The 15,731-nt window shown below is 38.1% G+C and overlaps 1 protein-coding gene across 1 annotated transcript in view; it reads left to right on the top strand.

Annotated features, from left to right (window-relative positions):
• LRRC9 (leucine rich repeat containing 9) overlaps positions 1–15,731 on the top strand; it is a 118,492-nt gene that overhangs the window by 81,140 nt on the left and 21,621 nt on the right. Inside the window, exons 24-27 of the mRNA XM_040226333.1 lie at positions 1,096–1,226; positions 4,257–4,365; positions 7,142–7,281; positions 11,018–11,154. Coding sequence (XP_040082267.1) covers positions 1,096–1,226; positions 4,257–4,365; positions 7,142–7,281; positions 11,018–11,154 — 517 coding nt within the window. The remainder of the gene's footprint in view (positions 1–1,095; positions 1,227–4,256; positions 4,366–7,141; positions 7,282–11,017; positions 11,155–15,731) is intronic.

Here is a 15,731-nt window from a genome sequence, read left to right as displayed (position 1 = left end):
AGAGTGTTTGTTATGACCAGTGCATTCTCTTGGCAAAATTCTATTAGCCTTTGCCCTGCTTCATTCTGTACTCCAAGGCCAAATTTGCCTGTTACTGCAGGTGTTTCTTGACTTCCTACTTTTGCATTCCAGTCCCCTATAATGAAAAGGACATCTTTTTTGGGTGTTAATTCTAAAAGGTCTTGTAGGTCTTCATAGAACTGTTCAACTTCAGCTTCTTCAGCATTACTGGTTGGGGCATAGGCTTGGATTACTGTGATATTGAATGGTTTGCCTTGGAAACGAACAGAGATCATTCTGTCGTTTTTGAGATTTCATCCAAATACTGCATTTTGGACTCTTTTGTTGACCATGATGGCTACTCCATTTTTTCTAAGGGATTTCTGCCCACAGTAGTAGATATAATGGTCATCTGAGTTAAATCCACCCATTCCAGTCCATTTTAGTTAGCTGATTCTTAGAATGTCGACGTTCACTCTTGCCATCTCCTGTTTGACCACTTCCAATTTGCCTTGATTCATGGACCTGACATTCCAGGTTCCTATGCAATATTGCTCTTTACAGCGTCAGACTTTGCTTCTATCACCAGTCACATCCACAACTGGGTATTGTTTTTGCTTTGGCTCCAACCCTTCATTCTTTTTGGAGTTATTTCTCCACTGATCTCCAGTAGCATATTGGGCACCTACCAACTTGGGGAGTTCCTCCTTCAGTATCCTATCATTTTGCCTTTTCACACTGTTCATGGGGTTTTCAAGGCAAGAATACTGAAGTGGTTTGCCATTCCCTTCTCCAGTGGACCACATTCTGTCAGACCTCTCTACCATGTCCGCCTGTCTTGGGGAGCCCCACGGGTGTGGCTTAGTTTCACTGAGTGAGACAGGGCTCCAGGTAGAAAGCCAGTGTGTCCTCTGTACACCTGGAGGACGGCATGGCAGCCCGCTCCAGCATCCTTGCCTGAAGCACTGCACGGGCAGAGGAGCCTGACGTGCTGCAGTTCTGGGGGTCACAAAGAGTTGGACACAATTGAGTGACTAAGCACAGCACAATCATCCATAAGAGAGGACATCACTTTCTAAATATCCTCATATATAGGAACCACCCGAGACTGAGTGTGCAAAAGATTTGTTTGGTGGCAGACTTACTTCTGACATGATTGCTGAACGACAAGGACACCCAAACTTCACCCAAATGCAAGAACTAAATTGGACTTCATCATCCATCAGGTACAATCATTTTATTATATGCTGTTTGATATGTGAGGGCTTCCCTGGCAGCTCAGTGGTAAAGAATCCATTAGCCAAGCAGGAGATGTGGGTTCAATCCATGAGTTGGGGATATCCCCTGGAGTAGGAAATGGCGACCCACTCCAGTATTCTTGCCTGGGAAGTCCTATGCACAGAGGAGCCTGGCAGTTGCAAGGACAATGAGGTTGCAAGTTTTAGACATGACTAAACAATAGCAATTTGGTATTATAATTAAATGTGTAGTCATTATTATTTTTGTAAGGTTTATAATTTATACATCTTATCCAAATATAGCCAGTAATTCAGAAAATCAACTACCCTACTTCACAATCTCATATTAACTTTACCATCTTTGAAGTGCATTAATAACTTTTATTATCACACATTATGATTAAAAATGTCATCGAGCTCTTTCTAAGACTGTATATTTCTATTTTATTTTATAACCAAGTTTTTTAAATGGGAACATACTATCTTTGCTCCTCACATTGTATCACTCTAATCCAGCATTATCTGGCTTTCACTGTTAGCATTCCTCTGATGCTGTTCTCATGAATGTTATCATTGTTAGATAATGATAATGGTTAATAAATCCTTCTCTCTTCTTTTTTCTATTCTGTACTCTTCATAGGCAGATATCTTTAGCTGTAGTTTTAATTTATGATCAACCCCTAATTTAGCCTTAACCTGGGCTCCTCATTTGAATATTTGCTCCCTAGATAGCATCTAGGAAGTAACATTCTCCTGTTGTTGCCCAAGCCGTCTCTCTCTCCTTTGTCCTCCATTTTTAATTAATCACTACATTTTCCAGAGTCTGTGTCTTAAGTATGTGTCATACATAGTTCCCTCTACCTTCTTTTCATAGTCATTGCCATTGTCCTAGACTGGAGAATTACCTATTTTAGAAACTATTGTTTTTTGTCTCATATAACCTTACCTGCAAGTCCATTATTATCCATACTGCCTACTACAATGCAAGTTTTATCAGATCACTTCCCTTCTCAACATCTTTCAGTGGCTTTCCATTGTAGAGAGAATAAAATTTTAAATCTCTTTGTATGACATGGTAGGCCCTTTCATTACTAGTCCATTTTTATCTCTTGTAATCATTACCTTTACTGCACCATAGCTCTTTATACTCCAGAAATTCTAAAATATTCTATTCCTTAATCTCAGTCACAAAATGCTGTTTCATGTTTCTGCCTTTGCTTGCAGCTGTTTCACTGCCAGGAACTCTTTCCCGTCTGACAGATGCCCCAAATTCTCCAAGTCTCATTTTAAGATCTTTCTCCCAAGTGAAGTCATTTCTGACTTCCCCAAATAGGTTTTTCTTTCCCTAAAATGCAGTTGTGCCTAATCGTATTGTGGCAGTTTTCCTTTTTTTATTATAGTTTTTCTGTATCCCATTTCTTGAGTGCATGGACAGTGCATGGACAGTGTCTTTCATATTTGTAGACTTTCTAAACACATTGTCTGCACTTAGGAAATAACTAATGAAAACATGTTGAAAGAATAAGCAACTTACTAATGGATAAAGTATGTTATAATTATAACTTAAGAGTTCAGGATTTTAAAGATGTGGTTAGGCTTTGGTGCAGCAAAGGAAACCATCAACAAAATGAAAAGACAACCTACTGAATGCGTAAAATTATTTGCAAATTATATGACCAACAAGGAGTTAATATCCAGAATATATAAACAGTTCATACAATTCAATGTAAAAAAAAAAAACCCTGATTAAACATGGGCAGAAGATCTGAGTTGACATTTTTACAGAACTAACATATGACCCAGCAATTCTATTCCTAGGCATTCATCTGGGAAAAAAAGAAAAATACTAATTAAAAAAATACACGCTCCCCTATGTTCACAGCAGCATTATTTACAATTGCCAAGATATGCAAGCAGCCTAAAAGGCCATAAATAGATTATACATAAGATGTAGTATATATTTGTACAATGGAATAGTACTCAGCCACAAAAGATAACAGGCAGCAACATAGGTGGAGGGTATCACGCTAAGTGAAATAAGTCAGACAAAGAAAGACAAATACTATATGATATCACTTGTACGTGATCTAAAAAATAAAACTAGTGAATATAACAACAAAAACAAAAAAAGACTCACAGATACAGAGAATAAACCTGTGGTTATTGGGGAAAGGAAAGGGGGGAACAAGATATGGTAGGACACTGAGCTACATATAGTCTGTATAAAATAAATAAGCTATAAGAATATATTATACAGCAAAGGGAATATAGCCAATATTTTATAATAACTGTGAATGGAGTATAATCTTTAAAAATTGTGAATCACTATATTGTACATCTGAAATTTATATAAATTTGTACATCAACTATACCTCAATTTAAAAAAGAAATAAATGAAATAAATTGGTATGTCTTAAAAAAGAAGGGATCAGAGCAAGGTGATTTAGCTTTATGCTCTTCATAGCTCAAACGAAGGTAAAACAGTTTTAAAGCTATCAACTAGGAACCAAGCATTCTGACAAATTACCCAAACATCCTTATAAGGTGGAATGCCATAAAAGTTTTCAGGAGATTACACAGAAAACTGTTTTAAAGACCTTACCTTTCTCCTTTTCTTTCCCATCCCAAACCTCTTCCTGGCATTTCAGAAATAATCTCTTTCATATATATCCTCTACAGTTTACAACTGAAAATCTTTTGGATTACCATATCAACTTCACTATGCTTTCATGAGCACGTATGTGAATTTATAAAGAAATTGGATGTGTCTTTTATGATAGTGCTGTTTATGTGGTAATAGACATATTTCTTCAGTCAATGAAATTCTATGTCGTTTTTCTTACACAAAGAATGTATTTATCTGATCATTTGATCCATACATTTTATATTATGGCAATTATTTTTCATAGAATTTGTCAGATAAATTTTTCAAAATGGCTCTGGTGTTACATGTGAGAGATTTCACCAATATAATATGCCCATTAAAGTTATAACTGTATTTACTCTGTCTCAATTCAGAACTGTGGATTTGATTCCAGTTGACCAATTTAGAAATGTGTGCAATGTGAATCTACAGAACAATAACCTTACCTCATTCAGTGGATTAATCTATCTGCCTAATGTGAAGGTGAGTCACTCACAAATTTTCTTTTTTTCTTTTAAGATTTTCAGTGCAGGTTGTAATCTTCTTTACTTTGGACTAAAATGTATATTTTATTACATTTAAATATGATTAAATTTATGATTATACAGCAGAAGTGAGAAATAGATTTAAGGGACTAGATCTGATAGATAGAGTGCCTGATGAACTATGGACAGAGGTTCGTGACATTGTACACGAGACAGGGATCAAGACCATCCCCATGGAAAAGAAATGCAAAAAAGCAAAATGGCTGTCTGGGGAGGCCTTACAAATAGCTGTGAAAAGAAGAGAAGTGAAAAGCCAAGGAGAAAAGGAAAGATATAAGCAACTGAATGCAGAGTTCCAAAGAACAGCAAGAAGAGATAAGAAAGCCTTCCTCAGCGATCAATGCAAAGAAATAGAGGAAAACAACAGAATGGGAAAGACTAGAGATCTCTTCAAGAAAATTAGAGATACCAAGGGAACATTTCATGCAAAGACAGGCTCGATAAAGGACAGAAATGGTATGGACCTAACAGAAGCAGGTGATATTAAGAAGAGGTGGCAAGAATACACAGAAGAACTGTACAAAAAAGATCTTCACGACCAAGATAATCACGATGGTATAATCACTCACCGAGAGCCAGACATCCTGGAATGCGAAGTCAAGTGGGCCTTAGAAAGCATCACTACAAACAAAGCTAGTGGAGGTGACGGAACTCCAGTGGAGCTATTTCAAATCCTGAAAGATGATGCTGTGAAAGTGCTGCACTCAATATGCCAGCAAATTTGGAAAACTCAGCAGTGGCCACAGGACTGGACAAGGTCAGTTTTCGTCCCAACCCCAAAGAAAGGTAAGGCCAAAGAATGCTCAAATTACTGCACAATTGCACTCATTTCACACACTAGTAAAGTAATGCTCAAAATTCTCCAAGCCAGGCTTCAGCAATATGTGAACCATGAACTTCCAGATGTTCAAGCCAGTTTTAGAAAAGGCAGAGGAATGAGAGATTAAATTGCCAACATCTGCTGGATCATCGAAAAAGCAAGAGAGTTCCAGAAAAATATCTATTTCTGCTTTATTGATTATGCCAAAGCCTTTGACTGTGTGGATCACAATAAACTGTGGAAAATTCTGAAAGAGATGGAAATACCAGACCAACTGACCTGCCTCTTGAGAAACCTATATGCAGGTCAGGAAACAACAGTTAGAACTGGACATGGAACAACAGACTGGTTCCAAATAGGAAAAGGAGTACGTCAAGGCTGTATACTGTCACCCTGCTTTATTTAACTTATATGCAGAGTACATCATGAGAAACGCTGGCTGGAAGAAACACAAGCTGGAATCAAGATTGCCAGGAGAAATACCAATAACCTCAGATATGCAGATGACACCACTCTTATGGCAGAAAGTGAAGAGGAACTAAAAAGCCTCTTGATGAAAGTGAGAGGAGAGTGAGAAAGTTGGCTTAAAGCTCAACATTCATAAAACTAAGATCATGGCATCTGGTCCCATCACTTCATGGGCAATAGATGGGGAAACAGTGGAAACAGTGTCAGACTTTATTTTGGGCTCCAAAATCACTGTGGATGTGATTGCAGCCATGAAATTTAAAAGACGCTTACTACTTGGAAGGAAAGTTATGACAAACCTAGATAGCATATTCAAAAGCAGAGACGTTACTTTGCCAACAAAGGTCCATCTAGTCAAGGCTATGGTTTTTCCAGTGATCATGTATGGATGTGAGAGTTGGACTGTGAAGAAAGCTGAGCGCCGAAGAATTGATGCTTTTGAACTGTGGTGTTGGAGAAGACTCTTGAGAGTCCTTTGGACTGCAAGGAGATCCAACCAGTCCTTTCTAATGGAGATCGGTCCTGGGTGTTCTTTGGAAGGAATGATGCTAAAGCTGAAACTCCAATATTTTGGCCACCTCATGCGAAGAGTTGAGTTTGGAAAAGACTCTGATGCTGGGATGGATTGGGGGCAGGAGGAGAAGGGGACGACAGAGGATGAGATGGCTGGATGACATCACCGACTCGATGGATGTGAGTTTGAGTGCACTTCGGGAGTTGGTGATGGACAGGGAGGCCTGGCCTGCTGCAATTCATGGCGTCTCAAAGAGTCTGACACAACTGAGCTACTGAACTGAACTGAAAATGTTATTTATGTCATTAAAGAAAAGAAATTATTTTCCCTAAAGCATTTTTTCAGCAAGAGAAAAAGTATTACTTCCCAAAGTGATTTCAAATAACTTCAGTTTTATGTGATTATCTTATAAGCAGTGAATCTTCCTCTCTAATAGGAGATGGGATGGAAAGCTGCCTCTGTCATGTGTGAAGTTGGAGGGCACTGTGGTTCTCAAAGCAGCCTCATTGCCTCCTGTCTTAAAGATTTGAGACATTTCCTGAGGCCTCTTAAACTTAGGGAAATAACAATCTGTCCAACTAAAGAGTTATTTCATCTAAATAAAGCTTGGAGAAGTCAGGAGTACAGATTGAGAAAGTTGAGCAGCTTTCTAGGTTCTCCATTACTTTGTCAGAAATGGTGTCATTTCTCAGCATGTCAGATAATAAAAAACACTTTCAAAGTCAAATCCAGACAATTTGGGACATAAAAATTTGTCATTGTTAACACTAACATATTAGGTTATGTTGTATAGTCCAAGTTTTATCCATAGCATCTTAATAGTTTTTAGGATGATGATAACCTCAAACCAAAGATATATATACAGCACCATTAATATTTTAATAGCTGAGTAATCATGGATTCTTTCTGTAGGTGTTATGCCTAAACTATAACCATATTGAATCAATCATACCCCGACTAAAACCTCAGACTCACTTGACCAGTAGACAACTGCTCTACCAGAAAGTGCCTTCAAGTGGCTATGGGCAGCAAGGAACTTCAAAAATAAACAGGTATTATTCTTTTTTTACAACTATAAATAATTTTGGTGGGAATTTTAAAAGCAGTTAGTCATATCAATGCCAGTAGTAACATACATTTAGCTTATTTAATACTTAATAGCTGCCTAGCAAAAATAAACTTTGTAAATAAAAAGATACCAAATTACTGCTTTGTTATTGTTTTTCCCTGCTGCTTCCATTTCATACTCATATTGTAAAAAACTGGAAAAAGTAAAAGAAAAATCCTTGTATGTTTAAGAACTGTGAGTTGTTGTTGTTTTGAGATACAATTCACATACCATAACACTTACCTTTTGTGTACAATTCAACATTAGTCATGAGGGAAATTCAAATTAAAACCACAATATGATACTTCTTTAACTCCATCAGAATGGCTGTAATAAAAAATGTAGACATCTAAGTGTGAAATTCCTGAGTCAACTTCTTAAGAAACTGCCACACTGTTTTCCAAAGTGGTTGTACCAAATTCCATTACCAAAAAAAGTTTTGAGGGTTCTAACTTCCCTGTATCCTCACCAACGTTTGTCTACATTTTTTTATTACAGCCATCCTAATGGAGTTAAAGAAGTATCTTACTGTGGTTTTAATTTGCATTTCCCTTATGACTAATGTTGAGCAGCTTTTAATATGCTTATTAGCCATTATTTTATCTTATTTGGTGACTGCCTGTTTAAATATGTTGCTTATTTTTCAGTTATGCTGCTTGGGTTTTTATTATTAAACTCATCAAATATTCTGGACAACACCTTTATCAAGTAAATGATTTATAAGTATTTTTCTCTAAACGTGTGGCTTGTCTTTATGTTTTCTTAAATGATATCTTTTAAAAGAATTTTAATTTTGATAAAGTCCAATATATCAACTTTTTCTCTTACAGATTATGATGTTGTTATACCTAAGAATTCTTTGCCTAACCTAAGGTTACAAAGATTTTCTCATGATTTCTTCAAGAAATTTTTTTTCTCTTACATTTAGGACTCTAAATCCATTTTGAGTTTATTTCTGTATATATTGTGAGATAAAATGTGAGGGCTAAATTGAATAGCCTTGGTAACTTTGTTGAAAATCAGTTGACTATAACTGTAGAAGTTTATTTCTGGACTCCTAATTCTATTCCATTGATCTGTGAGTCTGTCCTTTTGCAAGTTCCAGACTGGTTTGATTATTGCAGCTTTATAAGTTTTGAAATCAGGAAATGTAAGCCCTCCAACCTTATTCTTTTCAAAGATTATTTTAGATATTCTGGGTTGTTTGCATTTCCTCATAAATGCTATGATGAGATGGTTATTTTCTGGAGAAAAAGAAAAGGGAGAAAACCTGCTAGACTTTGATAGAGATTGAATTGATTCTATTAATCAGTTTTGGGAGAACTACTGCTGGAATCAAGATTGCCGGGAGAAATAGCAATAACCTCAGATATGCAGATGACACCATCCTTATGGCAGAAAGTGAAGAGGAACTAAAAAGCCTCTTGACGAAAGTGAAAGAAGAGAGTAAAAAGTTGGCTTAAAGCTCAACATTCAGAAAATGAAGATGGCATCTGGTCCCATCACTTCACGGGAAATAGATGGGGAAACAGTGGAAACAGTGTCAGACTTTATTTGGGGGGGCTCCAAAATCACTGCAGATGGTGATTGCAGCCATGAAATTAAAAGATGCTTACTCCTTGGAAGGAAAGTGATGACCAACCTATATAGCATATTGAAAAGCAGAGACATTACTTTGCCAACAAAAGTCTGTCTAGTCAAGGCTATGGTTTTTCCTGTGGTCATGTATGGATGTGAGAGATGGACTGTGAAGAAAGCTGAGCACCAAAGAATTGATGCTTTTGAACTGTGGTGTTGGAGAAGACTCTTGAGAGTCCCTTGGACTGCAAGGAGATCCAACCAGTCCATTCTAAAGGAGATCAGTCCTGGGGGTTCATTGGAAGGAATGACGCTAAAGCTGAAACTCCAATACTTTGGCCACCTCATGCGAAGAATTGACTCATTGGAAAAGACTCTGATGCTGGGAGGGATTGGCGGCAGAAGGAAAAGGGGACGACAGAGGATGAGATGGCTAGATGGCATCACCGACTCGATGGACATGAGTTTGGGTGCACTCCAGGAGTTGGTGATGGACAGGTAGGCCTGACGTGCTGCGATTCATGGGGTCACAGAGTCATACAGGACTGAGCTACTGAACTGAAGTAGAAGGAATAGTCTTCTCCTGTGTGAACATGAGATTTTTCTCTATTAATCTATATCTTTAATTTATCTCAGCAATGTTTTGTAGTCTTCTGTGTATACATTTTGCATTCCTTTTGTTAATTTTTTCTGAAGTATTTTATCATTTTTTATAATACTGTGAACAAAGTCTTAATTTCATTCTCAGTTATTACAGATGTATAGATATTCAATTGATTTTTGTATATTAATCTTTTACCCTGTATCTTCATGAATTAATTTATTGGTGCAATGATAGTTTTGTTTTGTTTTTGGTGTATTCCTTCAGATTTTCTAAATACATGATCATGTCATCTGAGAATAAAGACAGTTTTACCAGTTCCTTTCCAATCTAGATTTGTTGCTGTTCAGTTGCTCAGTCATGTCAGACTCTTTGCAACCCCATGGACTGCAGCACACCAGTCTTCCTTGTCCTTCATCATCTACCAGAGCTTGCTCAAACTCATGTCCATTGAGTCAGTGATGCCATCCAACCATCTTATCCTCTGTCATCGCCTTCTCCTACTGCCTTCAATCCTTCCCAGCATCAGGGTCTTTTTCTAATGATCGGCTCTTCACATTAGGTGGCCAAAGTGTTGGAGGTTCAGCTTCAGCATCAGCCCTTCCAATGAATATTCAGGATTGATCTCCTTTAGGATTGACAGGTTGATCTCCTTGCAGTCCAAGGGACTCTCAAGAGTCTTTCCTAACACTACAGTTCAAAAAGCATCAATTCTTCAGCACTCGTCCTTCTTTATGGTCCAACTCTCACATTTGTACATGAGTACTGAAAAAACCATAGCTTTGACTAGATGGACCTTTGTTGACAGAGTAATGTCTGTACTTTTTAATACACTGTCAAGGTTTGTCATAGCTTTTCTTCCAAGGAGCAAGTGTCTTTTAATTTCATGGCTGCAGTCACCATCTCTAGTGATTTTGGAGCCCAAGAAAATAAAGTCTGTCACTATTTTTTTCTTTTTCTTGCCTGATTGTACCCGCTGTTGCTTTTAATTCTGAGTAACTCTGTATTTCTTTGTTCTTATCACATAAAACTGATTTTAAAGATGAAAAAGTGATTATTATATGAATTATAAAGGCAGAATGTTATAGCTTAATTTGCTCTATTAGTAAATTCATCCTTTTTTTTCAATTTATAGTAAGTACATAATAAACTCAGAGAAGGCAATGGCAACCCACTCCAGTACTCTTGCCTGGAAAATCCCATGGATGGAGGAGCCTGGTAGGCTACAGTCTGTAGGGTCGCAAAGAGTCAGACACAACTGAGCAACTTCACTTCCACTTTTCACTTTCATGCACTGGAGAAGGAAATGGCAACCCACTCCAGTATTCTTGCCTGCAGAATCCCAGGGACGGGAGCCTGGTTGGCTGCCATCTATGGGGTCACACAGAGTCGGACACGACTGAAGCGACTTAGCAGCAGCATGGTAAACTGCCTTTTTATGTTTATACAAACAGCTAATTTGAAATTAAGTTTATGGGCCAAACTGACATTTGTGTTTCAGAGATACAACGAGCAGTGAAAATTTGCCTCCAATAATGAACAGTTTAGAAGTTCTTCATTTGGGCTACAATGGAATTTGTAATTTGATTCAGCTACAACTTAACAGACTAAGAAACTTAAAATTTCTTTTTCTTCAGGGTGAGTAGCAACACTGTTAATGTGTAAGTCTTTATTATTAAAAAACTGACTTGATTATCATCCTATTTTGAAAGCAGATATAAGCATCACTAGTAGAACAGATTCATTGACAAAAATATTTGAGTAATCACAAATGGGTTTATCTTGAGTTATTTATATAAATAATGTAAATGCAATGTTCTAGGGCTATAGAAGATTGCATTCTAGCTCACCAAAGCACATGCATTTTTTATTCAGTATGAATGACATAAATAAGGACTGGGACTACAATGGTGTCATGGTGTCAGTGGAAAGGGTGAGTAAAGGGGGAGTCCAAAAGGTTGTTTAAAAGAAGTAAATATTAGGACTTAGTGACTAAATATACAAGGAGAGAAAAATAGTTCAGGATGTTTTCATGCTTTCATTAATACATTGGCAAACAAATTTCTAAAGCTAGGGAGAGGATAGTGTTGTGACCACTCTGAGACATAAAAATGAAAACTTTTTGAAGTAGTGGTACTGGACCACAGATCAGAACTGAAGATGTATAGTTTAGAATTATCCCAGTGGAGGTGATAGGTCAAGTCATAGTATATGTGCTTATTTAAAAATAATGATAAGAGAGAAAGAATGAAAAGCCAAAAAGACATGTAGAGACACAACTCCCCCCACTACCTCTCAATAATTCCCTCCCACACCCCATTCCCAGCATTAAGAAGGCTGGGAAAAGAAGAACCAGCAGAGGAGTCATTCAAGAAATTTTGAAAGAAAACCAAGACATACAAACTCTCGATGTCAGGAGAAAAAGGTTGATTGACCAAAGTCAAATGATGAAAAGAATGAGGCCTGTGAAAAGAATATTGGATGTAGACAATTGGATTCAACACAAAGGAAACCACTGGTAACCTTCAGAGTATCAGATTTGGAAGTGTGGGAAATTATTGGATAGGCAGTAAAAACAATAGAGGTTAGAGGCTGCATGTTCCAGGAACTTGTCCTTGAAAAATAGGTAAGAGATGGTACCTAGTGAAGTTATGAGCGTATTTGAAGGTTTGTAAAGAGGTCAGTTAGGTTAAAGATACAGAACAGGAGGAGACAGAAAATTTTAAGGTCAGTTTAAAGGAAGAAGAGGGCAAAAGCTGTAGAGAAGTACAGAAATGTGGGCAGTAATAAGATAAGGTCATGCCAGGATATATCAGAGAGTTAATGAACCTACATTTCATCTGCTGGATTACATTTGCTAAAATGGTAGAAAATTGTTTAGGGAAAGAGCAGGGTGAGGCTGTAGGGAAGCAAGTTAGATTCTTAAGGATTAAGAGCTAAATTTATCTAAAATGTAACTATCTAGTTAAATAAGTGGGAATTTTCAAAGAGTGGCAAATTCTGCTAGTCATAGAAATGTAAGTTCCCTGAAATTGCATTTCAGTTCAGTTCAGTCGCTCAGTCATGTCCGACTCTTTGCGACCCCATGAATCGCAGCATGCCAGGCCTCCCTGTCCATCACCATCTCCCGGAGTTCACTCAGATTCACGTCTATCGAGTCTGTGATGCCATCCAGCCATCTCATCCTGGGTCGTCCCCTTCTCCTCCTGCCCCCAATCCCTCCCAGCATCAGAGTATTTTCCAATGAGTCAACTCTTCGCATGAGGTGGCCAAAGTACTGGAGTTTCAGCTTTAGCATCATTCCTTCCAAAGAAATGCCAGGGCTGATCTCCTTCAGAATGGACTGGTTGGATCTCCTTGCAGTCCATAGGACTCTCAAGAGTCTTCTCCAACACCACAGTTCAAAAGCATCAATTCTTCGGGGCTCAGCCTTCTTCACAGTCCAACTCTCACATCCATACGTGACCACAGGAAAAACCATAGCCTTGACTAAACGGACCTTAGTTGGCAAAGTAAGGTCTCTGCTTTTGAATATGCTATCTAGGTTGGTCATAACTTTTCTTCCAAGGAGTAAGCATCTTTTAATTTCATGGCTGCAATCACTATCTGCAGTGATTTTGGAGCCCCCCAAAATAAAGTCTGACACTGTTTCCACTGTTTCCCCATCTATTTCCCATGAAGTGATGGGCCTGGATGCCATGATCTTCGTTTTCTGAATGTTGAGCTTTAAGCCAACTTTTTCACTCTCCACTTTCACTTTCATCAAGAGGCTTTTTAGTTCCTCTTCACTTTCTTCCATAAGGGTGGTGTCATCTGTATATCTGAGGTTATTAATATTTTTCCTGGCAATTGTGATTCCAGCTTGTGTTTCTTCCAGTCCAGCGTTTCTCATGATGTACTCTGCATATAAGTTAAATAAGCAGGGTGACAATATACAGGCTTGATGTACTCCTCTTCCTATTTGGAACCAGTCTGTTGTCCCATGTCCAGTTCTAACTGTTGCTTCCTGACCTGCATACAGATTTCTCAAGAGGCAGGTCAGGTGGTCTGGTATTCCCATCTCTTTCAGAATTGTCCACAGTTTATTGTGATCCACACAGTCAAAGGCTTTGGCATAGTCAATAAAGCAGAAATAGATGTTTTTCTGGAACTCTCTTGCTTTTTCCATGATCCAGCGGATGTTGGCAATTTGATCTCATTTAGCATTGTTGTTTTAGAGTTCTCTTTCTTAAATATGTTTAATGAGCACTCTAAAGTGAATAATGGCCAAAAACATGCTACCGTAGATATTATTCAACACTTAAGCTATCTCATGTGATTTTTATACCACTGGATTTAAAATATTAAAAGTGACAGTCCAAATACATAATATTTTGAAAGTGATACACAACTGAGTCATTTTTCTTAGTCTGACTTAATAGACTTCATTTATAAGTAAGGCACTGGTAATGTTTCAATTTAACTGTGTGATTTAATTCTTTTCAGTTTTATTGAAGGTTATGATGTTATCAATTTCTCTAAAGAATAAAATAAGATAAATTTCCAGTATTTCACCCATTCTGAAACACCCCCTTTAATATTTTAACATCTTGAAATCAGGTGGTACCTTAATTGATGGCATAGTTTATCTAGCTGAGCTTTTTTTCCCTTTCTTAGTATATACAAAATATTGACATATCTTAACAATTGTTGGCATCTTAAATTCTATGAAATATGTTAAATTACAAAGAGAAGAATTCCAAGAAAGTGGGATCACATATTCAGTAATTTATTAGTTTTCTAGGACTGCCATAACAAAGTACCACATACTGGATGACTTAAACAACAAAAATTTATTTCCTCCCAGTTCTTGGCCAGAGTCCAAGATTAAGATGTCAGCAGGGTTTGTCACTTCTGCAGCCTCTCTTCTGTACTTGTAGTTGTACTCTGTATCTCCGCATGGTCTTCCCCTTTGTGTCTATGTCCTAATCTCCTCTTCATATAGACACCAGTGATACTGAATTAGTGCTCACCATTGGCTATGCCAAAGCCTTTGACCTTGTGGATCACAATAAACTGTGGAAAATTCTGAAAGAGATGGGAATACCAGACCACCTAACCTGCCTCTTGAGAAACCTATATGCAGGTCAGGAAGCAACAGTTAGAACTGGACATGAAACAACAGACTGGTTCCAAACAGGAATAGGAGTACGTCAAGGCTGTATATTGTCACCCTGCTTATTTAACTTATGTGCAGAGAACATCATGAGAAACGCTGGGCTGGAAGAAGTACAAGCTGGAATCAAGATTGCCGGGAGAAATATCAATAACCTCAGATATGCAGATGACACCACTCTTATGGAAGAAAGTGAAGAGGAACTAAAAAGCCTCTTGATGAAAGTGAAAGTGGAGAGTGAAAAAGTTGGCTTAAAGCTCAACATTCAGAAAACGAAGATCATGGCATCCAGGCCCATCACTTCATGGGAAATAGATGGGGAAACAGTGGAAACAGTGTCAGACTTTATTTTGGGGGGCTCCAAAATCACTGTAGATGGTGATTGCAGCCATGAAATTAAAAGACGCTTACTCCTTGGAAGAAAAGTTATGACCAACCTGCATAGCATATTGAAAAGCAGAGACATTACATTGCCTATAAAGGTCCGTCTAGTCAAGGCTATGATTTTTCCTGTGGTCATGTATGGATGTGGGAGTTGGACTATGAAGAAAGCTGAGCCCCGAAGAATTGATGCTTTTGAACTGTGGTGTTGGAGAAAACTGTTGAGAGTCCCTTGGACTGCAAGGAGATCCAACCAGTCCATTCTAAAGGAGATCAGCCCTGGCATTTCTTTGGAAGGAATGATGCTGACGCTGAAACTCCAGTACTTTGGCCACCTCATGCGAAGAGTTGACTCATTGGAAAATACTCTGATGCTGGGAGGGATTGGGGGCAGGAGAAGGGGACGACAGAGGATGAGATGGCTGGATGGCATCACTGACTTGATGGACATGAGTCTGAGTGAACTCCAGAAGACTGTGATGGACAGGGAGGCCTGGCGTGCTGCGATTCATGGTGTCACAAAGAGTCGGATACGACTGAGTGACAGAACTGAACTGAACTGAACTGAACTGAATGACCTCATTTATTTAACATTAGTTACCTCTTTAAAGACCCAAATACAGTCACATTCTGAGGGACTAGGGATTAGGACTTCAAGATATAAATATGAGGAGACACA

Source organism: Oryx dammah, unplaced genomic scaffold (assembly GCF_014754425.2).
Source record: "Oryx dammah isolate SB20612 unplaced genomic scaffold, SCBI_Odam_1.1 HiC_scaffold_26, whole genome shotgun sequence".
Taxonomy (NCBI): domain Eukaryota; kingdom Metazoa; phylum Chordata; class Mammalia; order Artiodactyla; family Bovidae; genus Oryx; species Oryx dammah.
This window is presented reverse-complemented; position numbering and strand designations above follow the sequence as displayed.